General features: G+C 36.6%; 1 protein-coding gene across 2 annotated transcripts; it reads right to left on the reverse strand.

Moving 5' to 3' along the window:
* Positions 1-10,997: 10,997 nt before the first annotated feature.
* LOC123794655 (olfactory receptor 8S1-like) lies at positions 10,998-16,107 on the reverse strand. Of its 2 annotated transcripts, XM_087855419.1 has the most exons (2): positions 16,097-16,107; positions 10,998-11,910 (listed from the first exon to the last, which is right to left on the reverse strand). In XM_087855419.1, exons 1-2 carry the CDS (start codon positions 16,105-16,107, stop codon positions 10,998-11,000), a joined length of 924 nt encoding a protein of 307 aa, XP_087711545.1. The 2 variants fall into 2 exon arrangements, with proteins under 2 accessions (XP_087711545.1, XP_045656781.1); XM_045800825.1 differs by lacking the exon at positions 16,097-16,107 and having other exon boundaries at positions 10,998-11,915.
* Positions 16,108-26,751: the final 10,644 nt, after the last annotated feature.

Raw genomic sequence — 26,751 nt, forward strand, 5'->3', positions numbered from 1 at the left:
GGTTTTGGCACAATGGAATTAAGTCAGTGTAAGAAGTATATAAATCTGAGGGGTATAATGCTTACGTTGTAGTGGGCATTGTCACATACCTCTTAAGAACCCTTTGGATTCCTGCTACCTGTTCTTTGCACCTTTTTCTCAGCTTCTACGTGCTTTCTTTATAATGGCTTGCATCTCTAATCTTTGAAGGATTCCCCTTGGGTCACATAAGCCATTTCACTCAGATACATAGACAGCTGGAATTACTGGATTTTATATTCCAGTTTTTCTTACTTCTTAAACAATTTCTCTCAGGCTCACTTCTTTAATAAATCACATTTACATGAATCCTTATCTCAAGGTCTGCTTCTGGAGAAGGAACTTAAATTATGCAAGCCATAATTTGGACTTGATGGACCCACCCTGCTTCCAACACAGTATCTGGTGGGTAAAATGGCATAGTCTAACAAAAACATAATGAGAATATCCTTGAAATATAAATGGAACAGAAATGCAAAATGTTGCATAGCCCTGAAACAATACGTCTTCCAATCTCTAGATATAGTTCCGATTAACTGCATACAGGCTACTGGGAATTAAATGTGCTCTGTACAAGATGGAGGACAAGAAATTTATTAAAGCTTGAAGTGAGCGTGTGGGGTGGGGTTACCTATTCTTGGAGAAAGCTAAGAACAAATGAAACTTGCCAACTTTCTAGCCAATAACTTTACAGGAGTTTCCGGAACAAGCATGTCAGGAAATCATAAACAAAACCTTATTAGGAGGCACTGAGACCATCTGCTCACTGACTCACTGACAGGAAGGAGTTTCAATTAATCATCACCTAATAGCACGACCAAGCAAGAGCCACAAAAGGAGATGAAGGCTGGTTGTGAACTGGAGATTGGGGTAGTGGTAGAGAGATAGAAACTGACAAGGAATTTGCACAGATGACCAAAACAAACAACAACAACAACAAAAAACCCAAAAACAACCAAATCCTGCCTATTAAATGAGCCTGCCTACCAAAATTCCAAAACACATGAAAAAAGCTATTACTAAAAATCTAGCCAACAAAATCATCAATTCACTACTACTTTGGAACCTTATAACAAAGACTTTAGCATACATGTTTTTAGGATATTAAAAGGAATAAATGAATAACAGTTTAAATATTAGAAAGAATTTTCTGTAAAATTAAGGCAAAATGAAGCAAAATCAAATAGCAACTAAAATAAGTTATTAGATATCTCTAAAATTATTCTCATTAAAATTAAAACTGTAATGGATGGAATAATCTCTATACTACATTGGTTATACATTAATGGGTGATTTTGAAGATTGTACTACAAAATTCCCTCAAAACACAATATAGAAAAATAAAAAATAAAAAAAGAAAGAGCATTTAAGAGACACAGAAAATAGGTTAAGATATTGCACATATTATAGAGCCCTAATGAGACTGTCCAAAAATTCCAAAAGGCAAATGAATGATAAGAGAATAAATATTTGAATAACCAAAGAATTTTCCATAAAGACATATTTTATTCATTTTGGAAAGTGTATTATTAACACCAAACAGGATAAATAAATATAAATTTATAGTAAATCATATTCTGGTGACTCTGAACATCAAAGATCTTTTTTTTTAACATTGCAGTCATTTTAAAAGTATGGTTCAGTGACATTAAGTACATTCATGTAGTTGTGCAACCATCACCACATCACTCATCTCCAGAACTTCTTCATCTTATCAAACTGAAACTGTATACCCATTAAAAAATAATTCCCCATTCTCCTTTCTCCCTGTCCCTGGCAACTGACGTTATACCTTCTGTCCCTATGATTTTGACTTTTCTAGGTACCTTTTAAGAGTGGAATCATACAATATTTGTCCTTCTGTTACTGGCTTATTTCACTGAGCATAATGTCCTCAAGGTCCATCCATGTTGTTGCATGTGTCAGAATTTCCTTCCTTTTTAAAGCTGAATAATTTTCCATTGTATGTATATCGACATTTTATTTATTCATTTGTGGACAAATAATTGGGTTGCTTTGAACTTTTGGCCATTGTGAATAATGTTGCTATGCACATGGGTGTAAAAATATCTGTTCAAGTACCTACTTTCAATTCTTTTGGGTATATAACCAGAAGTAGGATTGCTGGATCATAGGATAACTCTATGTTTAATTCTTTTGAGCAACTGCCATCCATATTATTTGCCATAGTGACTGCACTATTTTACATTCCCACCAACAGCGCATAAGGGTTCCCTTTTCTCCACATCCTTGCCAACATTTATTATTTCTTGTTTTTTTTTAATTTTATTTTTAAGTGGGACTTGAATTCACAACCCAAAGATCAACAGTCACATGCTCTACCAACTAAGCCAGCCAGGTGCCCCTCTTGTCTTTTTTGATACTAGTCATTCCAACAGGTATGAGATGATATCTCACTGTGGCTGTGATTATGCATTTCTGGTCTAATGTGTCATCAAAGGCCAATGTCATTTGTGTGTCATTTGTGACAACATGGATGTACCTTGAGGGCATTATGCTAGGTGAAATAAGTCAGAGAGAAAAAGACAAATACTTCATATGATGATTCTCTTTATAGGATGGTTGTAAAAGGCAAGACTAATTTATAGTGGAAAAAAGCAGTTCAGTGGTTAATAAGTGTGGAAAAAGAATTGATTGGAAATGATATGAATTAGTCTGCTTGGGTATTGGTAATGCTTTATATCTGAGTAGGGCTTTGAGTTACACAGCAGCTTCCATTTATCAAAATTCACAAAATAATACTCTTAACATTTCAGCATGTAGATTTAACCTCAAAAGAAAAAGAGAAGTTGTAGTCAAATTTTGAACTCATAAGAACTAGGAAGATCGGTAGGAGAAGAAAGGGATAAAGAAAGGGGGGTAATCAGAAGGGGGAATGAAGCATGAGAAACTATGGACTCTGAGAAACAAACTGAGGGCTTCAGAGGGGAGGGGGGTGGGGGAATGGGATAGGCTGGTGATGGGTAGTAAGGAGGGCACGTATTGCATGGTGCACTGGGTGTTATACGCAACTAATGAATCATCGAACTTTACATCAAAAAAATAAATAAAAATTAAAAATTAGAAAAAATTTGAACTCTAGTTAATGATATACATACTGAAATACTTAGGATGAAATATACTGATTAGGGTGAAGTGTACAAATGTAACTAACATTTTTTGAAATGTGTTTTAAAAAGGTGGATTGATGAAAGGATAGATGGATAGGTAGATGATAAGGCATGTATACTAAAATATTAATAGTAAAATTTAGATGTGGTTATGTAAATGTTCACGTAGAATTCTTTCAACTTTGTAGTATGTTTGAAATTTTTTATTTTAAAATTAAATGAATGCTGAAAAAGCTTGAAAAAATATTAGAATAAGTTAAAAAATACCAAATTTTTAAAATTAAATGAAAGTAGACAAAAATTGAAAATCACTAAAATTGATTCATGAACAAATATGAAACCCAAATATACCACTAATTATTAAAAGAATTAAATTGGTAATCAAAATTTTCCTTCCTTAATAACAACAAAAAGACAAGAAGTCCTCAAAATTTTAAAGGAAAATTTTATAAAACCTTCAAGGAAATGGTAGTTCTTTTTTATGCAAATATATTAAGAAAATACAAAGATGTTATTCACAACTAATAAATCATTGAACGTTATATCAAAAACTAATGATGTACTATATGTTGGCTAACTGAATTTAAATAAAAAAGAAAAATACAAAGGTGAAAGAAAGCATACTAGTGATGCTAAGATCAGATGTCTAAAATAGACACATATAGGCAAAAAGTAGATTAGTGACTGCCTATGGCAGGGGTTAGGGGGAAAGAATAGAGAGTAACTGTGCATGGGTATCGAATTTATTTGAAGTGATGAAAATGTTTTGAGATTTGGTTGTAGTGAGGGCTGCACAACTCTGTAAATGTGCTAGAGCCCACTGAATTTTATGCTCAGTTTTGTTTTCTCCTTTCAGAGATTCTCATTTATTACGAAATGGCTTTACAAAATTCTAAAACTATACAAGCTTCTCAGTTTCCACCATATGCATAAGACCATTTAAAACACAACCCTGTTGCCACTAACTGTTCTGTGTCCAGCACTGGCTGAACCTCAGAACTATGGGCACATACACATAGGCTTAAGACCAGAATTGCCTTTCGGAAACTCTTAAGTGAAAAGTTGGCAATCAAGTACCCTAGCTCAAAGGAAATGAGTGGCAGGAATTTGCCTATTTAAAAAAAAATTGAGTCTAATCCATTTGGGCTAAAGCCCAAATCTATTTTTTTAATGTTAAATTAGCCACCATACAGTACATCATTAGTTTTTGATGTAGTGTTCAATGATTCATTAGTAGCATGTAACACCCAGTGCTCATTACCACACAAATAGCCCAAATCTTTTGATTACAACTGTTTAAAGATCAGGACCTGGATTTGCAGTGGGAGGTCAAGACTGTCCTTCACCGAGGCAAATGTAGGCAACTATACTTTGCAGCATGCTTGGAGTCTCCCCCCAAGGTGGGCTCTGCCCAAGGGCCTAAAAGGATTTTTTCCTAATGTCAACCATCCCTGGGCTGGCTGTGTGCACGTACCACTGGGGTTCAGGCAAGGGCCCAAAGTTCCAGGGCAGATCCACCTCACCTGTGGGTAGCACTGTCCCACTAGGGGCTCAGTGGCCTCCTACTGCTGCAGCTCGTCAGCAGAGCCCTGCTCCTCACCACACAGCGTTGAGCTTTTCCAGGTCAGCAGTAGTGCCCGAGCTTCTCTGGCAGCAGCCCTTCCCTGGGGGTGCCCCCTGTGCCTGGGACGAGGTGTTGGACTTGGTCCATACCCCACTACTGTGACCTGAATTGTATGCTTTGAATAGGCGACCTTCTGAAGTGTCAAACATAATCTCAATAAAGCTTCTGAAAAGACAAGACCAGGTGAATGTAAGAAAAATATACTATCTCATTTATGAACATAAATGGGAAATTCCTAAGTTAAATATTGGCGAAAGTTAATTCAGTCTTTACTACTCCACCTAAATAGGGTGATTTCAGTAATGCAAAAATTCTTCAACACCAGAACACCTACAATTTAGTAGTTTAAAAAAACCATAAAATTTAGGATTGTTTGTTCTAGCTCTGTGAAAAATGCTGGTGGTATTTTGATAGGGATTGCACTAAATGTGTGGATTACTTTGGGTAGTATAGACATTTTAACAATATTTGTTCTTCCAATCCATGAGCATGGAACGTTCTTCCATTTCTTTGTGTCATCTTCAATTTCTTTCAACGGTGTTTTATAGTTTTCAGAGTACAGATCTTTAACCTCTTTAGTGAGGCTTATTCCTAAGTATCTTATGGGGTTTGGTGCAATGGTTAATGAGATTGATTCCTTGATTTCTCTTTCTGCTGCTTCATTATTGGTATATAGAAATGCAACAGATTTCTGTACGTTGATTTTGTATCCTGCAACTTTCACTGAATTTGTGTATCAGTTCTAGCAATTTTTTGCTGGAGTCTTTTGGGTTTTCTATATGGAGTACCATGTCATCTGCAAATAGTAAAAGTTTAATTTCTTCCCTGCCAATTTGGATGCCTTCTTTTTTCTTTTTGTTGCCTGATTGCTGTGGCTAGGATGTCCAGCGCTATGTCGAATATTAGTGGTGAGAGTGGACATCCCCTACAATCCAGAAATCACACTACTGGGTATTTACCCAAAAAATACAAAAACCCTAATTCGAAGGGATACATGCATTGCTATGTTTACTACAGCACTATTTACAATACCTGAAGTATGGAAGCAACCCAAGTGTCCATTGACAGATGAATGGATAAAGAAGATGTGGTATACACATAGACTGGAATATTATTCAGCCATAAAAAATGAAATCTTGCCATTTGCAACAACATGAATGGAGCGAGAGTGTATAATATTAAGCAAAATAAGTCAGCCAGAGAAAGACAAATACCATATGATTTCACTCATATGTGGAATTTAAGAAACAAAACAAATGAGCAAAGGGAAAAGAGAAAAGAGAGAGATGGCAACCAAGAAACAGACTCTTAACTATAGAGAACAAATTGATGGTTACCAGAGGAGTGGGGGTGGGGAGATGGATGAAATAGTTGATGGAGATTAAGGAATGAACTTGTTGTGAGGTGCACTGAGTGTTGTTTGTAAGTGTAGAATCACTAAATTTTACACCTGAAACTAATACTACACTGTATGTTAATTAACTGGAATTTAAATTAAAAAAATAAAACCATATGACTATTTCAATGAATTTATTTTTTATCCAGTATGTATTTATTGCATGCCTTATGTGACAATCACTATATATTAGTAAATGAAAGAAAAGAGTCCTGGTCCTCAATGGAAACAGAAAAAGCATTTGATAAAATTTTACACCAATTCTTAGCAAAATATAATTAGAATTTTTAAGTTGGTATTGATCAAAAACAGAACAAACACCATTCTTAATGTTGAAACATAAGCTTTCTCGCTGATCCAAATAAAAAGATGTTTGTACAAGAGGTTCTGGGCACTGAATTAACTTTAAAAATGAAATACATATACAACTCAGCACCAAAATAACAAACTGATTTAAAAAATGGGCAGAGGACATTTTTCTAAAGAAGACATACAGATGGCAACAGACATATGAAAAGATGCCAAAATCACTAATAATCAGGGAAATGCAAATCAAAACCACGACAAGATAACCACCTTACATTTGTCAGAATGACTAAAATAAAAAGAAATAACAAGTGTTGGCAAGGATGTGGAGAAAAAAGAATCCTTGTGCACTGTTGGTAGGCATATAAACTGGTACAGCCACTACTGAAATGAGGAAAAAAATTAAAAAAAGAAATACCATATTTTCCAATAATTCCACTACTGGATTGTCTACCCAAAGAAAATGAAAACACTAGTTCAAAAAGATATATAAATCTACCATTTACATTGACATGGATGGAACTGGAGGGTATTATGTTAAGTGAAATAAGTCAATCAGAGAAAGACAACTATCATATGGTGTCACTCATATGTGGAATATAAGGAATAGTGCAGAGGGCAATACGGGAAGGGAGCGAAAACTGAATGGGAAGAAATCAGAGAGGGAGACAAACCATATGAGACTCTTGACTCCAGAAAACAAACTGAGGGTTGCGGAAAGGGAGGTCAATGGGGGGATGGGGTAACTGGGTGATGGGCATTAAGGAGGGTACGTGATGTAATGAGCACTGGGTGTTATACACAACTAACGAATCATTGAACATTATATCAAAAACTAATGATGTACTATATGCTGGCTAATTGAATTTAAATAAAAAATATATATGTAATTTAAAAAAAATAAAGACATATGTACCCCTATGTTTATAGCAGCATTATTTACAATAGTCAAGATATGGAAGCAACCTAAGTGTTCATCAACAGATGAATAGAGTGTGTTTGTGTGCGTGCATGTGCGTATTCACCATAAAAAGGATGAGATCATGCCATTCGGGACAACATGGATGGAACCAGAGGGTATTATGTTAAGTGAAACTGATCAGACTGAGAAAGACAAATACCAGATTTATTCATGTATGGAATCTAAAAAAAAAGAAACAAACAACAAATAAAAAGCAGAATCAGACCTATATATACAGAGAAGAAACTGGTGGCTGCCAGAGGGGAGACAGGGTTAGGGGATGGGCAAAATGGGCGAAAGGGAGAGGGGATATGGGATATGGGATTCCAGTTATGGAAGGAATAAGTCATGGGAATAAAAGGCACAGCATAGGGAATATGTCAATGGTATTATGATAGTGTTTTATGGTGATAGATGGCAGCTAAACTTGCAGTGAGCGTAGCACAACCTATAGAGAAGTTGAATCACTGTGTTGTATACCTGAAATAAATATAGCATTGTGTGTCAACTATACTCAAATTTTAAAAAATTAATTTAAAAATAATAAAAAAAAGAGAAATATAAAAATTAGAAATAGAAAATAGTAAAAGAAACAAAATTATTTGCTTTTATTTAAGATGAAATAATTAAAATGTAATTTTAAAATCCAATCTAAAAACAAGCCATTATAACTAGGAAGACAGTTCAACAAAGTCAACAGATACAAGCTCTGTATATAAAATATCACAACATTCTTATGTACTAGAAATAACCAAGTATCTCTGGGAAACAAACTGAGGGCTTCCAAGGGGAGGGGGTGGGGGAATGGGATAGGCTGGTGATGGGTATTAAGGAGGGCACATATTGCATGGTCCACTGGGTGTTGTACGCAAATAATGAATCATGGAACATTGCATCAAAAACTAAGGATACACTGTATGGTGACTAACATAACATACTAAAAAATTATTATTAAAAAAATAAAGAAATAAAAAACTGGTTTTCACCTAAAAAAAAAAAGAAAAGAAATAACCAAGTAGAAAATGTAATTGCTGCAACATGGATGGCACTGGAGGAGATAATGCTAAGTGAAATAAGTCAAGCAGAGAAAGATAATTATCATATGGTTTCTCTCATCTATGGAACATAAGAACTAGGAAGATCAGTAGGAGAAGAAAGAGATAAAGAAAGGGGGGGTAATCAGAAGGGGGAATGAACCATGAGAGACTATGGACTCTGAGAAACAAACTGAGGGCCTCAGAGGGGAGGGGGGTGGGGGAATGGGATAGACCGGCGATGGGTAGTAAGGAGGGCACATATTGCGTGGTGCACTGGGTGTTATACGCAAGTAATGAATCATGGAACTTTACATCAAAAACCAGGGATGTACTGTATGGTGACTAACATAATAAAAAATATTATTATAATAAAAAAAAGAAAATGTAATTGAATTTTTAATTCATAATAGAAACAAAAAATTGAAGGTATCTGATAATATATCTGACAAAATTTATGTGTGACCTTTATCAAAATGAGTTTCACCAATGGCAACAGAATACCCTTTGTGAATGAAAATGTTGTTGAACCTTTGCATAACCACCATGTCCAGCCATGGCCACACTGTTAGAGAATTCATGGACCAGAGCTAGGCTCACCAGGAAGGAAAAGATTGGTATTCACATGGTAGACTATTCTACTCATAATCATTTCAAACTGCTTTGGCGGTGGAATCCCTCTGGTAAAAATTCATTCTATATATTTTCCCGGTTTCTCTGCTCATAATTCACCCAATCAAAATACATTTATTGTACAACGTGCATGTTTGAAGCTATTTTATATTCCTGAAAAAGTAGCGAAGATTGCCAGAAAAAGGCCCTTGATCTCTTTGAGTCTATATTTTCTGCTACTGAGGAGTGCAAAATGAAGGGTAAGTAAAAACTAAAAGGTAATTTCAGAAAGAAATAATATTTAATTTTTGACCATGATAATTTTAATCTCCCAAATCTCCTTCTCAGTAATTCTCCAATTGTGTTTCGTGATCTAAGGGGTCTTTGCTGAAATTCTGTTGATTTCTTTCTAGAGTTTGTTATAGACACTGGGCAGCACTTACTGTCTCACATTCCACCATTTCTGTAGCATTATTAGGGCTGAGTGGCAGAGCTACTTATCTAACAGTATCTCCCTCTCACAGCTGGAAATGGTTGACCATTAGGTAAATGGTTTGAAGCTACATAAACAACTGTTATCTGTAGTCTCTATTGGACATGCCTAGGTCCAATAAACAATTTCAAATATCCCAGTTGTCCTTGGATGTCTATACCTGCAATTTAATTGCAGTATCAATATATATCTCTTAGGTCTTTTCCTTGCAAATGACAGAATCTAATTCTGACTTACTTAAGGGAAATAAAACAAAGCAACAATAGTAAAGCATTAAAAGGGAAATTCATGAACTGGGTCTGGGGTAGCTCACAGCACCAAAGGGACAGTCAGTGTGTCAGGTGGTAAAGAAAACAGGCTTTGGGATAAGTCTGTTTGGTTCCAAATTCCACCCCCACCACTTACCTCTCTGAGTCCACTTCCACTTCTCTGAAACAAGGATAACTAAAGTATTTACCTAAAGCATTTTTTGTGACATTTAAATGGGGTAATGTATGTTAAATCTTGGCACAGTGCCTGACGATGCAAATATCTAATCATGTGCTCTTAATATAATTCATGTTTATCGGGGGGCACCTGGGTGGCTCAGTCCGTTAAGTGTCCACCTTCAGCTCAGGTCATGATCTCAGGGTCCTGGGATCGAGCCCCGCATCAGGCTCCCTGCTCAGTGAGGAGTCTGCTTCTCCCTCTTCCTCTACCTCTTCCCCCGCTTGTGTGTGCTCTCTCTCTGGCTTGTGCTCTCTCACTCACTCTCTCTCTCCCTAATAAATAAATAAAATCTTTTAAAAAAAGATATAGGTTTAATTCATGTTTATCAATCTGCCTTGAAAGTATAGAATCTAGGATAACAGTAGTGATCTTATCAGCAGGGGCATTGGGATAGGCTATCAGAGTGCTGCAAACAGACTTACCTCTGCCTCTCAATCTATTCTGAGGATTATAATTCCTAACAGAATGGATGGTCTGGAGCTGACCATATGCTCATTCCTATACCAGTCACTGTGCCTGAAAGAATGAGTAAATAATGAGTGGGGGAGGAAAGAGGATTTGGGGACATCATGATTAATAGTCTCTCTGGAACTATATTGAACACATGGAAATTTAGTTACTGGAAGAATGGTAAAGATAACATAAGCAAGCAATAACAAAGTCTACCATATTGTCTGTAATAAACTAAATATTTTTGTAAGAAATATTGTAAGACAAGAGGTTCATCCATCCATTTTCTTCTGACTAGGAAAGTGCTACTATCATACCAGGAAAATAACTTCACCTTTTCTTAACCATTTTAAAGAAAAGATGTAAGGTATGTTGCCGATCCTGATATCAGGAAATTCTCTTTAATATTCAGGCACTACTTATTGCAATTCCATTCAGTTTCTCCCCTCATCATTCTGATTTTGTAGTCTATTAATTGTAACATTAGACACATTTTCTCAAAATTCTTCTTACAGCTGCCTTCACTTCTTTGTTCTTCAGGCTGTAGATGAGGGGATTCAGCATAGGAGTGACCACACTGTACTGCAAGGAGAAGATTAACTCTTGAGTAGATCCTGAATTTGGCATGAGATAACGGAGTAACCCTGAGCCATAAAAGAAGATCACTGCAGTGAGGTGGGAGGAGCATGTGGAGAAGGCCTTGCTTCTGCCTGTGGTAGAGCTAATGTTCAGGATGGTGGATAAAATGCGAACATAGGAGAAAAATATCAGGAGGAAATTTCCAAAGAAATGCAGGAGGCTGGAGCAGAGCAGGGCAGTAAAACTTGCAGACACATCAGAGCAAGACAAAGGGTAGAGAGACGGCAGCTCACAGCTGAAGTGGTGTATATTTTGAGCCTCACAGAAGTCTAAATTGAGAGCTACAAGGATATTGATAAGAGCATCCAGAAAAGCCAAGCTCCATGAGCCCCACACCAGCCCCATACATAGCTGTCTGTTCATCATCTGGCCATACAGCAGAGGGGAGCTGATGGCAACATAGCGGTCATAGGCCATGACAGTAAGCAGGCAGGATTCAGTGCCCCCAGTGGCAAACACAAAGAAGACCTGAGCCAGGCAGCCCTCTACTGAGATGGTTTTCTTCTCAGACAGAAGGTTCTCCAACAACTTGGGCACAGTGACAGAGGAGTGACAGAGATCCAGGAAGGACAACTGTCCCAGGAAGAAGTACATGGGTGTGTGGAGGTGAGAGTCAGCCCTGATCACCAGCAGCAGCAGCAGGTTCCCCATCAGGGTCAGGAGGTAAATAACAAGGAACAGCACAAAGAGCAGAGCCTGAATCTGGGGGTCAGCGGACAGCCCGAGGAGGATGAACTCAGACACAACACTGTGGTTTCTCATTGTCTTCACTATTTTCTTTGGAATGTAAGAAATAAATCAGATAAAGCCTCTTCTCATGTCTAACAAATATTCAAGGGTTTCAACATTCTCTATTCACAAAGTTTCATGCCTGCTCAAAAATTTATGTTCTGAAATGATAAACTTCCTTAAGTCTCTAGATTTCCTAAAATCAGCAATTATCTTTTCTATAGGATTCTAACCCTTGATCAACTCCCTGTCCACTTTTATTGTTCTTTCTTTAATGTCTTAGAATGTATTTTGTTATTGTTGTTTTATTATTAAAGCAACTGGAGGATGTTTTGTAAATTCTTGATAATAATCCAGTAGAGAGGGAGAAATTGCAGGAGGAATAAGAGAAAATTGCAGAAGTAGTATCTCCGATAGCAGCTGGGTTGCAGAGCAGAAGCGGAGCATGCCCTTAGGTGGGAGCAAGTTTAATTCATCCATCAAACATGCATAGATGTGATGTTGGGAAGGAAGCGGTTCCCACGTAATGGCTTTTTTTTTTTTTCAATAAATATTTAAATGGGGTCGTTAATGCAAACTGAAGAGGAGCGGTGGCTGAACATTTGCAGAGTGAGGACAAAGGGAATGAGTTAGAAAGAAGGCAGCATATTCAGAGGGGAGGGGGGTGGGGGAATGGGATAGACCGGTGATGGGTAGTAAGGAGGGCACGTATTGCATGGTGCACTGGGTGTTATACGCAACTAATGAATCATCAAGCCTTACATCGGAAACCGGGGATGTACTGTATGGTGACTAACATAATATAATAAAAAATCACTAAAAAAAAAAAGAAAGAAAGAAGGCAGCATAGAGATATCCCAGATGCTATATAACTCATCAAGAGAAACTGCTGACCAATATGGGAACATATGCTGACCATAATCTCTATCGCCAGTTTGTGTCATCTATTCAGATTCAGCTCTTGTCTGTGCCCTAACGCCATTTGCAAATATAGACTACCCACTAACTTTCCAGAGCTTAGCCTTTTTTTTTTTTTTCCTATTTTGGGCTGACAACCCATATTATAACCGTAGACTCAGAATAACTCAACACCAGTGACTATACCATCTTGTCCCTTGATCTCCTCCTCTATCTCTTGCAATCATACTGCATTCAATTTCTCAAAGGACTTATGATTTCTCTCCCATTATTTATCCAAACAACACCGAGGATTAAAGCTATTCTTAGGAAGCAAGTCTACATTACCTGTCTTTCTCACCTAGCTGAGCAATAACTAGCACAGAATTAAAGAAAAACTTCTTCAAATCCAGTGATCCAGAAGAAACCAATTTGGTTTTCCCAAATTGGAACGTCAGTGTGAGAATTTGGTGTTAAGGTAGAGTTTGAAAATTTCTTTTGGATATAGACCTCTCCCTTGATTTCTGAAAGAGGAAATAGAAGGCTCAATTGTGTGTATTATTTCTAAAAACCTAAATACTTCCAGTCATGTAGGGGTTGCATTTTCCATGCTAATACTTTTTTCCTTTTGCTCACCACTATAGCTCTAGCTATAGCAACCTGGATTCATCCTGAGAATATTACATCATTGGCAGAAGATGCTGGAAAAGCAAGGAATCAAACCATGAAATGCAGAAAGAGAACCACCCATTATAATTTTGGAGGGCAGCAAACAGAACGGTCCCTCATCTCTAAATGGGGCCCCACTTACTAGCACTAGAAATTCCTTAAACTTTGGGGAAATTTTCTCTCTTAGAAATAAAGGCCAAAGGACATTTTCATGAAAGACAAATCTGGAAACTGTACTCTATCAGGGGCCGCACTTCCTCAAAGGTATAGATTTACTGTATTAGAGTTATTTGAGGAGACACATAAGTAAATAAAATCACTTATATTTTTACCTGGTGCTGCAATTTCATTATTCCCAATGCTTTGGTTATTCAGGCTGTTAGTCCAAATTTAGAATGGAAACAGCTCTGAAAACATTACCACTCTTTTTCAGTTATTATCACAATTAGATGGAGTTAGCTGACTAGGTAATTTCCAAAGAAAAGCTGCCTAAGAGGAGCTTTTTTTTTTTAAAGATGAGACACAAGTAATGAATCATGGAACTTTACATCAAAAATTAGGGATGTACTGTATGGTGACTAACATAATAAAAAATACTATAAAAAAATAAATAAAGATGAGACACACAAGAGCACCTAGCATTGTAACTGGCCCAAAGGAATTGCTCAAAAAGTATTATTTACAAATAAAAATGAATACATGAATGAGTGAATGAGTAAGTAAATGAATGAAACTCAGGAGAAGAATAGTCTAGGGCTTTTACTACTCAGAGGGAACAGATCTGATTAGGAACCAGTAAGGGATTTGGACACTTGGGGCTTGCATGAAAGCAGATGTATAAAGGGTATTGAAAAATTTTGCCAACTGGAAAGGTTTGCCTCAATGCAGTGTTTCATGCCCTGTTCTGAACTTACACATATCTCAGGGTACATAATTGTAGAGAATACCTATAATTAAAGATGTAATTAGTTTCTGGACCCTGTGCATTTGGAGTACTTGAAGAGGGTTATTTGTGAGTCACAGGGTACCCAAAGTCTATCATTGATGTCCTACCCCCTCTCACATTTTACAGACAGCTCTTAAGTATTAGCCTCCCTGAACTTCCAGGTTTCTGGTAAAATGTGGTGTTTCAGCACCAGAAACAATGAATATAACAAGATGTAGAAAAGATCTTGTCTCAGTTGTCCCATATGTAAAATGAATGCTAAAAATAATTACCTTGAAAAGTTGTAATGACTTAAGAATCCTGAATGCTAAAGAATCATTAGATTCTCTTTTCTTTATGCCCAATCCAAGTGTTTAATTTTCCCAAAAGGAGGAAGAGAGGTGATTCTGAGGAGCAGACCAAAACATTTCAGGTCACAGAAATGAGACCATGTCAGAGAGAAACAGGGAGGCCATGACGTCCAGCCCAGGGGAACAGAGATGAGATGAGAGAACTGAAAGAGAAAGGAAGTGTCTGATTAGGGAAGAACAAGTGGCAGGAAATGAGGCAGAAAGGATTCTACAGAGGGAGTACAGGAACAGAGAAACCCATCAGAGAACACAAGAAAAATATTACCATATTTCTGGGTTTTCCTGGTGCAGAATACATCCTGTTTTTCTGAGTCGGTACATACGCCACGGAGTTCAGGAGAAATGTACAAAAAAGAAAATGTGCCACAACTGTCCAATCATGTGAACTGGCATTGCTTTTTCTATTTAAAAGACTCTTTTGTGTACAGAGAAATATGTAAGCTCCGTCCTCAAAAGCCTCTGCAAATAAAGACTTCAGAAAACTCTTCTAAACTTTGACAGCATTTTTACACTTATCCCTTAATGACTCCGGAAAATGACAAAGGAAAACTTGAAAGCTTCAAATTCCTAACAAGTAATAAAGCAACTTCTTTCATATTTCCCCTAGCATAATTACACCATCATTTCTGCACCTATCCCTCTGTATGACTGTTAATATATTGCTAAGAGCACCATCCTGACAAAGGAGGCTCAGGTCTAGCCATTTAGAAGGGATTGTGGGTTAAGGTGGCCAATGAGATGCAAATTATGATGACCTGAGAGCCCAGGGGACATTGTGGGTCTGTCCTGATTGCTGGAAAGCTCAGCCTGAAGCTTACTTTGGACTCATTACCTAAAAATGGTTACTGAATGATCCCTCTGGGAATTTACAGCTTACCTTTAGATCATCTTCCTTAATGCTGTCATGTTTTTAATTATTACATGTACTCGATACATAATTATTATATATGACATCATTACTACCGCTACTACTACTTATACGGTCAATAGTAATTTAAATTTACCTACATATTTGATATTTGACCTTTTCTTGCTCAATTTTTTCTACATCTAGAATTGAAAAGTTCAAAAGCTAAGATTTCAATGTATGAGTTTAACACAAGTTAGACAAAGCTGAAGAGATATTAGTGAATCAGAAGATAGGACAGAAGAAAACAAGAACTTCCACCTGTGAGCATTTTCTTTCTCCTAGAAGACTCCCTTTAATTTTTCATTTAGTACCAGTAAGCATTTTTTTCACCTTCATTCTTTTTTTAAAAAAGATTTTATTTATTTATTTGTCAGAGAGAGAGAGTGCACAAGCAGGGGGAGGAGCAGGCAGAGGGAGAAGCAGGCTCCCCACTGAGCAGGACCCTGGGATCATGACCGGAGCCAAAGGCAGACGCTTAACTGACTGAGCCACCCAGGTGTCCCTCACCTTCATTCTTAAATGATGTTTTACTGGACACAGAATCCTAATGGGGAAGTTATTTTTTTATTCAGTACTTTGATGATATTACCTCAGTGTCTTCTATCTTCTTGTTAGTCTAATGCTTCTCTTGAGAAGTCAGTTGTTAATCTAATTGTACTTCTCTGGAGTTAATTTGTGTTTTTTTCCTCTCTCTCTCTCACTGCTTTTAATATTTTTTCTTTTGGTTTTTAGTAACTTTATTATGATGTGACAAAGGTGTCTTTCTTTTTATTTATCATACTTGGGATTTATTTATAGGACTTCTAGCATTGTAGTTGATATACTTTTTCAGTTGGGAACATTTTCATCCATTATTGTACACATTGTCCTATTTTCTTTTCTTTTTTTTTTTTTTTAAAGATTTTATTTATTTATTTGACAGAGACAGCCAGCGAGAGAGGGAACACAGTAGGGGGAGTGGGAGAGGAAGAAGCAGGCTCCCAGCGGAGGAGCCCGATGTGGGACTCGATCCCGGCACACCAGGATCACGCCCTGAGCCGAAGGCAGACGCTTTAACGACTGCGCTACCCAGGCGCCCCTGTCCTATTTTCTTATATATTACCTCATTCTCTCTCCCTTCTCTGTAACTCCATGTACATGTACTTGTACCTTATCCTTATCATTCTGTGCATTATGTATTACATATTCTTTTGTTTTTTTCTTTATTCTGTCTGTGCCTTACTGAATATATTTTATTCTTACTTACAAGTCATTAGTATACTCCTCAATACTGTCTAATCTCCTTCAAACATATCTATTAAGATCTTAGTTTCAGCCACTGAGTTTGCTAGAACTTTCACTTAGATTTTTTTATAGTTTCCAGAAATATTATGCCAAAGTTCTCAATCTTATCTTTAATCTCCACAAATACTTTAAGTTTATTTATTTTAAAGTTATGTGTCTAGATCTGTTTCTACTATCTCTAGTTTTTGTCTCTCCATGTTGTTTAATTTTTTTCTATTGAGAACAGGATGTTATTATGAAAATTATAGAAATAATTTAAGGCTCTGGCTTGTATTCTCTTCCTCTAGAGAAAATTTCCACTAACTTCTGTCAGACAGCCATGGGCATTTGCAGTCCTGGATCATTCTCATGTAATTCCAGGGGCTGAGATGAACCTGGGCTTCAGTCCTTATGAAGTTGGTCTGTTCCAATCCACTTTTATTTCAGGGTACTGCCCTTTAAGGCTCCAAACTACCCTTTGGTAGCCCCTGAATTCCATTTTTCCCACTTACCTCAAGAAACTGTCAAAATAACTTTTCACATTCTCAACCATCTCTTCAAGATGCCCTTATGGGAATAACAGACCCCCAAATGCTGAGCTTGCTTTTCTAAATTTTCTTTTCTTTGGGATGATGGTTCCAAAATCCTTCACTGCTTTCTTAGCTTTAAAATATCTTCAAAGCATATATTAATAATATGCCCTTCAAATAAATATCCCAGAAATACACCCATACTTATATGGTCAATTAATCTATGACAAAGGAGGCAAAAATGGGGAAAAGACAGTCTCTTCAATAAATGGTGCTGGGAAAACTGGACAGCTCATGCAAAAGAATGAAACTGCACGATTCTTACATCATACACAAAAATAAATTCAAAATGGATTAGAAATGGGGGAAAAGACAGTCTCTTCAATAAACGGTGCTGGGAAAACTGGACAGCTACATGCAAAAGAATGAAACTGGAGTACTTTCTTATACCATAACCAAAAATAAGTTCAAAATGGATTAAAGATCCAAAATTCAAGATCTGAAGCCATAAAAATCCTAGAAGAGAGCACAGGCAGTAATTTCTTTGACACTGGGTATAACAACATTTTTCTAAATATGTCTCCCAATACAAGGGAAACAAAAGCAAAAATAAACTATTGGGACTCCATCAAAATAAAAAGCTTTTTGCATCCCTAGTTTTTTATGTAAAGTTCCATGATTCATTACTTGCGTATAACACCCAGTGCACCATGCAATATGTGCCCTCCTTAATACCCATCACCAGCCTATCCCATTCCCCCCCCAAAACCCTCAGTTTGTTTCTAACATAATATAATTTAAAAAATTATTATAAAAAAAAGATCAAGCTAAAAATAATTTTAATTAATTAATTTAAAAAAAAAGCTTTTTGCATAGCAAAGGAAACTCTCGACAAAACAAAAGACGATCTGCTGAATTAGAGAAAATATTTGAAAATTACATATATATATATCATATATATATATATACATATACATATATATAGTTAATATTCAGAATATACAAAGAACTTATACAACTCAAAACAAAAAAACAACAATTCAATTAAAAATTGGCAGGGGACCCGAATAGACATTTTTCCAAAGAAGACATACAGATGGCCAATAGATTCATGAAAAGATTCTCAATATCACTCACTAATCATCAGGGAAATGCAAATCAAAACCACAATGAGATACCACCTTACACCTGTCAGAATGGCTAAAATTAAAAACACAAGATATAACAAGTGTTAGCCAGGATGTGGAGAAAAAGGAACCCTCTTGCACTGTCAGTGGGAATGTAAATTGGTACAACTACTGTGGAAAATAGCATGGAGGTTCCTCAAAAAATTAAAAATAGAAATACCATAGGATCCAATAATTCTACTACTGGGTATCTACCCAAAGAAAACAAAAACAAAAACACTAATTCAAAAAGATATATGTACCCCTATTTATTTTTATAATAGGCAAGATATGGAAGCAACCTAAGTGTCCATCAATAGACAAACGGATAAGGTAAATGTGGTATGTATATGTGTGTGTGTGTGCACGTGTGTGTATGTAGATAGATAGACAATGAAATATTACACAGCCATAAAAAGGATGAGATCATGCCATTTGAGATGATATGGATGGACTTATAGATTACTATGCTAAGTGAAATAAGTCAGATTGAGAAAGACAAATACCAGGTTGAATGAATGAATAAACAAACAAAAAGCAGAATCAGACCTATAAACACAGAGAACAAACTAATGGTTCCCAGAGGGGAGAGGCATGGGGGGTCAGGAAAAATGGTTGAAGGAGAGAGGGAGATACAGGCTCCCAGTTATGGAATGAATAAGTGATGGGAATAAAAGGCACAACATAAGGAACACAGTCGATGATACTGTAATAGCAATGTAACAGGATAAATGGTAGCTGTACTTGTAGCAAACATAGCATAATGTATAAACTTTTCAAATCACTAAGTTGTATGCCTGAAACTAAGGTAAGGTATCAACTATACCCAAATACAAAGAAAAACAATAAAAGATTTAAAAATATGTTCTTCAGCTTTTTTGTTTTGGCAATGTGTTAGTCCAAGTTATCTGGTCAGTAGTTACCAGAAGTGGAAGGCCCTGACAATTTTATTTTAGTCCATGCCTATTCTATTATTATTATTTGGTATTGCTAATTTACATATTTTATAATGTTGAGTTTTCAGTCCTTCTTTGGTTTACTTTACTCTTCTGTCTGCCTTTTTCTCTAACCTCAATTTTTATCATTTGCTCTTTGCTCCCTATCTTTTATTAAAGAAATGAGTGTTCTTATTACATATTACTATCAACAGAACCATATGCAAAGAATTTGAGATATTTTTTAGCTTTTTTCTCTCCCTCATTACTGCCTCTATCTTTGCATTGTATATCAGTTAGGATGCATTTGGATGAAAATAGAAGATAACCTAAATAGCCATACTTTAAACCATAAGAATGTTTAATGTTACTCAAGAACTCTGAGTGGGGGGGTATGAGATTTTGGGTTTCGTTCAGCATTTCCATGATAAGTCAAATTACTGGTTAAATGTGACTGTAATTTTTTTCCCTTTCCCTCATAGTCTCATTATAGCTTCTGTAGCTTCTAGCATCACATTCTTAGACATCATGTCCAAATTGAGAGAAGAGCAAGGACTATTCCACCAAAAGTTTCCCTTTAGACTCACTGGCTAATTCTGTATCGCACAGCTACTCTTAGTTGCAAAGAAGACTGGGAAACTGAGCATCCAGCCAAGGTGAGCAGAATTTCATGAATGATTTAGACAATAATAAATCATCCCCTGGTGTTGGGTATCTAACTAAAATTAGAGTTGTTAGTAAGTAAAAAGGTAAAATAACCATGAAATAGGTAAGCAACTGTGTCCACCCATGTGGCCCGTTCCTTTCCTTCCTAATTTTGAATTTCTTTGCTGTAATATGCCAGAATTCTCAATGATATCCTTACCTTGCTCTTCGCTAGAGATTAAGAACTTACATATTTCATTGTGTGCATCTTTTTTTGGTAACCGATATATAAGAACATTTTCACCTATTTTCCCACCTGTGACTAAATACCTCTTTATACAACTATTTTTACTCCCTCCTTCAGTTCAATAGATGCTATGAACTGTTAAGAAAGTTTCCTACTATCCCCAGTTTGCAAAGACCTTTATAAATGAGTAAATGCCGAATTTTATTGAGTATCTTTTTGCATTTGTGGAGATAGCATGGTATTTTTTCACTTAACATTTAAATTAGTGGATTTAACTATTTTTTAAAGCTTGAATCAGAAAATTTTTGCATTTATGGTATAAATCCAACCACTTTAAAACTAGAGGAATGGGGAAGAAACAATTCCTTCTAAATAAATTCATATTCCAAGGTTCAAATAAATCAAGCAATTTGCCCAAATCTTGCAACTAGAGATTCAAAGGTAGTGAAGAACAAGGATTAAAGTTTATTTAAATCTAAGATACTCTTCACGTTGCCTGTTTCAAACCCACACACCATTATATATGAAACATGTAAGTGAAATATCATATACCTCTCTATCCATCTCCCTCTTCATCTCTCTGGCATCTACACACACACACACACACACACACACACACACACACACAATCATTTGTAGCTCATTTGCTCTGTCCTTGGGGGAAAAAAGGGAAGGTGATACTTCATTCCTCCATTGAACTGAAAAGAGAAATGCCTTATTTTGATTTAGATAAATTGGAATTAGAGGCTGCTGTAACCCTGAAGAGTAATGGTACTTTGAGGTCAGGCAACTCCTGTTATTGTTGAGAAATAAAGCAAGGGTTTTTAATTGCAGGAAACAAAATTAAGACAATTCCTTTAATTAAATTAATCAGATCCTACAGGTGGTGTAGCCGTTTTTACCAGATAGAAACAAGACAGAGACAATCACAAACTGGAGGCACATTAGGAAGGTGTAGGGGTGTGGAGTTTGGCTGAGCAAGTCTGATGGCTGATAACAAAGCCTGTGGGCTACTTTTTCTCTTCCTATCCCTTTTCCTCTTTATTCTTCTTTCAACGCAATCTAAAATTAAAGTTATTTAGAATAAGCTAAGAGTTAAGAGAAAAAAATACAAAATTACACCTTGACTTCCTTTTTAATATCTAAATTTTTCCTTCTTAGCATTGATTCCAAATATACTTTTAAAATGGTTTTTGAGTAACTATTGCAACAGATTTACATATTTTTGTAAATGAAATACGCAAAGCTCAAGGTTATAAATCTGTGGAGGCATGAGTAAATAAGCCAGTTGATTCAGACCTAATGATTAACTATTGCAACAGATTTACATATTTTTGTAAATGAAATACGCAAAGCTCAAGGTTATAAATCTGTGGAGGCATGAGTAAATAAGCCAGTTGATTCAGACCTAATGATTAAGACACCGCTGCCTCCTTGTGGCACACTTCCAGAATGACAAGTTATGATTATTGGAAGTTTTTGCTCGTTTGTTTTCAAATCAGAGTTTTCACAGCCAATGCCACAGAAGCCATGGCTTGGAGTAGAAACAGAGTTGTTAAGGATCCCAGAGAGAGATGAGAAGAATAGAAATTCTGAACAGATACATAACCAGAGAAATTATCCAGGTTTTTCTTTCAGGTCTCCCAGGAATGGGGGCAGAGAGGTTGAAAAAAACTTGAGTAGTAAGAAAACCTGGAGTTCAGCAGTTCCAGAATAGCATGCTCCAGAGCATGACTGTACAGAAAAACTAAGAGACACTGAAATCGAGTCTACATTACAGGCATTGCTCTTTTATGTATTATGTAAAATTATTAAATATATATTTATATATAATTTATATATATACAAATAATGTATTTATAATAAATAATTATTTATAAATAAATAATTTATATATATACAAATAACATATTTATATATATATAAAACCTGGGTCTTTATAAATATATGAAGACCCAGGTTCAAAATATGTCATTTATTCTATATTTGTCTGTGAATAAGTTACTTAACCCTCTATTATTTAGTTTACTTATCTATAGTGACAATCATAGTAACTATTTCAGTGAGTTCTTGCAACTCAGTTTATTGAGTTTTGCAGTTAAAAATGGTAATAATAAAAATAATAACATAATTGAGTCTTTACCATGTGCCACAGGCTATTTTAAATGTTTTACTTTCTCTTATTTCTTCTCAAGACATGTATAAAGCATGTAAACCTCTTAGCTAATACTACATCAGCAATTTGTACTCAATAAATGATATTTTAAGTCTGTAAAGCTTTTTCTATATTGCAGTTGAGTAGGAGGAACACAGGTGTTTAAGCAATTCAGCCAATAAGGTTTGTTGTTCAGGCACTGTACTGGGCTCTGGGGTTATAAAGATGAGTAAAACAGAGTCCCTTCCTTTAGGACACTTACACTGTATGGAAGAAAGTTGTATTAACAGCTATAATGCAACACAGTAATTTATATTCTAACACTGTGACAAGATTGCTATGGGAGTTCTAAGGAGGAAAACGAACATTCTTTATCAAATGGTCAGGGAAATCTTCACAGGAGAGATACTATTTGACTCTGACTTATCTAGATTAACCAGTTTTAGGAAGAGAAGAGAAAAAATCTTCCAGGCAGAAGAAACAGTTTAGTAAAGGGAGAGAGATGTGAACATGTAATATTTGAGTTTAAAAGGATGGAATTAAACACAGCTGAACTCAAATCCCAGCTCTGCTCTTCTCCTGCCTTGTGACTCTGGGCAGTGTACTTCTTCTTCTGTTTCCTTGCCTAGAAAATGGATTTGGCAATTGTGTGCTATCATAATAGCTTGGTTGTGAGAATTAAATGAGATGTGCACATAACATTTAGCACATTGTCTAGACCATTAGCGCTAGTTTATTAATAGTTGCCTCTAAGTTGTCATTTGCAGAAAAAGGTAAACCACCTATTAACTGCTAATATTCTTGTCAGGCAGAATAAACCATGTTAAAGATACAGATCAACTATGATGCATTTGAATTTCTGAAACACTAAAAATATGAAAAATGTGCATCTTTGAATCAAGGAAGATACATTATCATAATTATGACAACCAGTCTGCAAAGAATCTTTAATGCTATCCTGAATATTCAGATTTGAGCCTACTATTAAAACCCTTCCCTTCTTGGTGGTTTCTAGGTATTTTGTTTGTAGTTCTTAAATCACACATTAAGGTTAATGTTAATTTTCTGTCTCTTGTGGTCTCTAACATGTCCTCAGAAAATAGCAGACATTCCAAAGAGTATGGAATTAAATGGAATCTGACCAACCTGTGAGAGGTGATCATCGGTCTCATTGTAGAACACAAAGGAATAAGCCATAAGATCAGTACAAAATAAATACAAAAAATGCAGGTTTTGCCTGAACCTAATAGCGGATAGATAGCTCACCTCCTCCCATTGTGTGCTTGGTAATCCTACAAAAAAAGAAAAAAATCAAATCAAAACAAACAAAAAACAAAAACCCACCTACATCAGTGGTTACCAAACTTCGTTTTTGTTTTTCATTTTGGGGGGGGGTTTCTTTTGTTTTATTTTGTTTTCTTTATGTTATGTTAGTCATCATACAGTACATCATTAGTTTTTGATGTAGTGGTCCATGATTCATTGTTTGCGTATAACACCCAGGTTACCGAACTTTGAAGTGCATCTGAATCGTGTTAAAACACTGATTGCTGCCCCAGCCCCAAGAGCTTCTGATTCAGTAGGTCGAGGGGTGGAGCCCAAGAACTTGACTTGCTACACTTTGCAGGCCAGTACTGATGCATCTGGTCTGAGGACTACACTTTGAGAACAACTAAAGGAAATTGAGCCTCCAGAGCCTCAGGCAGGGACAATTATTCTGAACGGCCCTTGGCTCATCTGACTTTCTCTCTAGTGGGTTGGGTAAGTCGGCCTCAACGCCTAGAAGCCTGTGAGCCTCTCCAGTCAGCTGCCTTCTCTGGCTTTTGCTCTTCTTTTTGTTTGGCATTCTCTACATCCACAATGACATGAAAATATTATCTTGGGGAGAAGCAACTGTGATCCCACTGAGCATTATTAGCCACAGGGCGAGAAGAATGGGAAGTAAGATTCTGCCAGGTATCTCGGGGTCTTGTTACTACAAACTACACTGGTCTCCTCAGGCTCCAGCAGCTTCTGCCTCCTCTGACAGATCATAGGAAGCTTAGCTGAGGAAAATTTGTGAAAGCAGGTCCCCAGTGTCCAACCTCAACAACAACTACTTGGGCAACAATTTTAGCCTCCCTCATCTAAAGACTTCGGAAGAAATTGGCCAGATGCCCACTTTTTGCCTTCAGCTTCTTCTCAGCAAAAGTATCAGAAATGCAAAAAAGAGAAGGGATACTCTTGAGACTTTCCTAGCGAGCTCCAGCCAGATCTGCTATAGCCAATTGCAAGCATAAATTGCCTTCAGCCTCACTCACTGGAATTGTTCAGAAGCTAGCTCGATTTAGAAAATATTAGTTGACTGCTACAGGAGAGGGATTACAGCAATTAAAATCCTGAACTATAAACATTTAAAACACATAACTCAAGTAATTAAACATTCATGGCATTTTATTACTGGGATGTTTGGACAGAATAGACTCCTCCTTTCCCTAATTGTTCACAAGCCTTTCTACCGCTTTGTTATTGTTAACAGTGACCACTCTGTTGACCTCCTCCCTGATTAACTTTGTCAATTACTGCATAGCTCAGCCAAACATTACTGCTTAACTACAGAAGCGCCACTCAAGAACTAGGACCATCTCCTCGAGCTATTTCACTCTGTTTCCATCCTAGTTCTCAAGACACAACATGTGCTTAATAAACATTCACAAAATAAGTTAAATAATGTGAACATCAACTTCCTTATCTCTCGTCATTATTGTTTCATCCCTGATATACCCTTTCCATGAGGATACCTCATTGCGTTTTTGTTTTTTTTGTTTTTTACAAAACCCCTCCTGGTGATACCTCTTCTCATTTTAGAAAGAAGATTGAAATTTTTCAGCATGAATGAACAGACTCATATACTTCAGTCTTCACCAAAACATGTAAATCTTTTACTTAGGTTTTCAAACACAGATTTTAAGCAGTTTAGTAGAACTTATCAAATCCTTTCTCTTATTTCTGCTGCTGTGCTCTTCAACAGCATGTCCAGGTATACTGACATTACTTCCTATCCATCAGTTCTTTACTTAAACCCCACTTTCCCTATAAGCTGGCTTCCATCTATCCTCCTCTTTGGGAACTGCACATTGTTTGTGCACCAAAATTTTATTCGTGACAAATCTGAACTGCCTCTTTCTTCTTTGATTTCTATAGTCCCTTGAATGTTATGAAACTGAACTTTCCCAGTTTCCTTATACTTCTTGTAATTTTTTTTTCTCTGCATAATAGATCCTGTTCTAAATGGTAGCTTCTCAAGCCAGGACTTTCAGAGCTTGTAGATGCTGAGGTAATTAGCAATGCTATTCACCAATACTCCAGTTCTCTGTCTGACGCCAACATGGGAGAGAACTTCTGAGCCACCTCAAAGTAAGAGTGCCTATATGTCTCATTTGGGCCAACGAAATATGAGTGGAAGTTATGTGTCAGTTTAAGGAAAATGTTTTTAAAACGGGCATGATTCATCATGTTTTTGTTTTCTTATGTCAGAAATTGCTGAAGCATGAAGAAGAAACTCCCTCAGCTTGATTACCTGAGTAAGAATGATACAGAGCAGAGCCCTTCCCCTAAGTGCCCCCCCACCAAGAAAGGACATGTAATGTGAACAAAAAACAAACCTTTCCAGTTTTAAGCTGCTGAGATTTGGGACATTATGTTGGGAGTCCCAAGAGCACCCTCAGGCTTGATGACTCACCAGAAAGACTCACAGGGCTCGGAAGCTGTCCTAATTATGGTTACAGTTTATTACAGGGTTAGGATACAAATCAAAATCAGCAAAGGGGAAAGGCACATGTGGCAAAATCCAGGAGAAACCAAGCACAAGCTTCCAGCTGTTGCCTCCCAGTGGAGGTGCGTGAGGGCCACTCCCAATAATGATGGGTGACAATACATGTGAAGTTTGCCAACCAGGAAAGCTCACCTGAGCCATGAGGTCCAGGATTTTTACTGGGGGTCAGTCATGTGCAGTACCCATATGACTCCTCAGCGACTCAGACTCAAGTCCCCTACAGACTAAAAATAGGCAATTTACCATAATTATAAACTTATCTGGTCAAGCTTGTACTACATGGCTCAAAGCCTCAGGCTACAAAAATGCTTTTGTCAGGCAGAACATTCCAAGGGTTCAGAG

Source organism: Ursus americanus, chromosome 25 (assembly GCF_024610735.1).
Source record: "Ursus americanus isolate L20-20 chromosome 25, mUrsAme1.1.p, whole genome shotgun sequence".
Lineage (NCBI taxonomy): Eukaryota > Metazoa > Chordata > Mammalia > Carnivora > Ursidae > Ursus > Ursus americanus.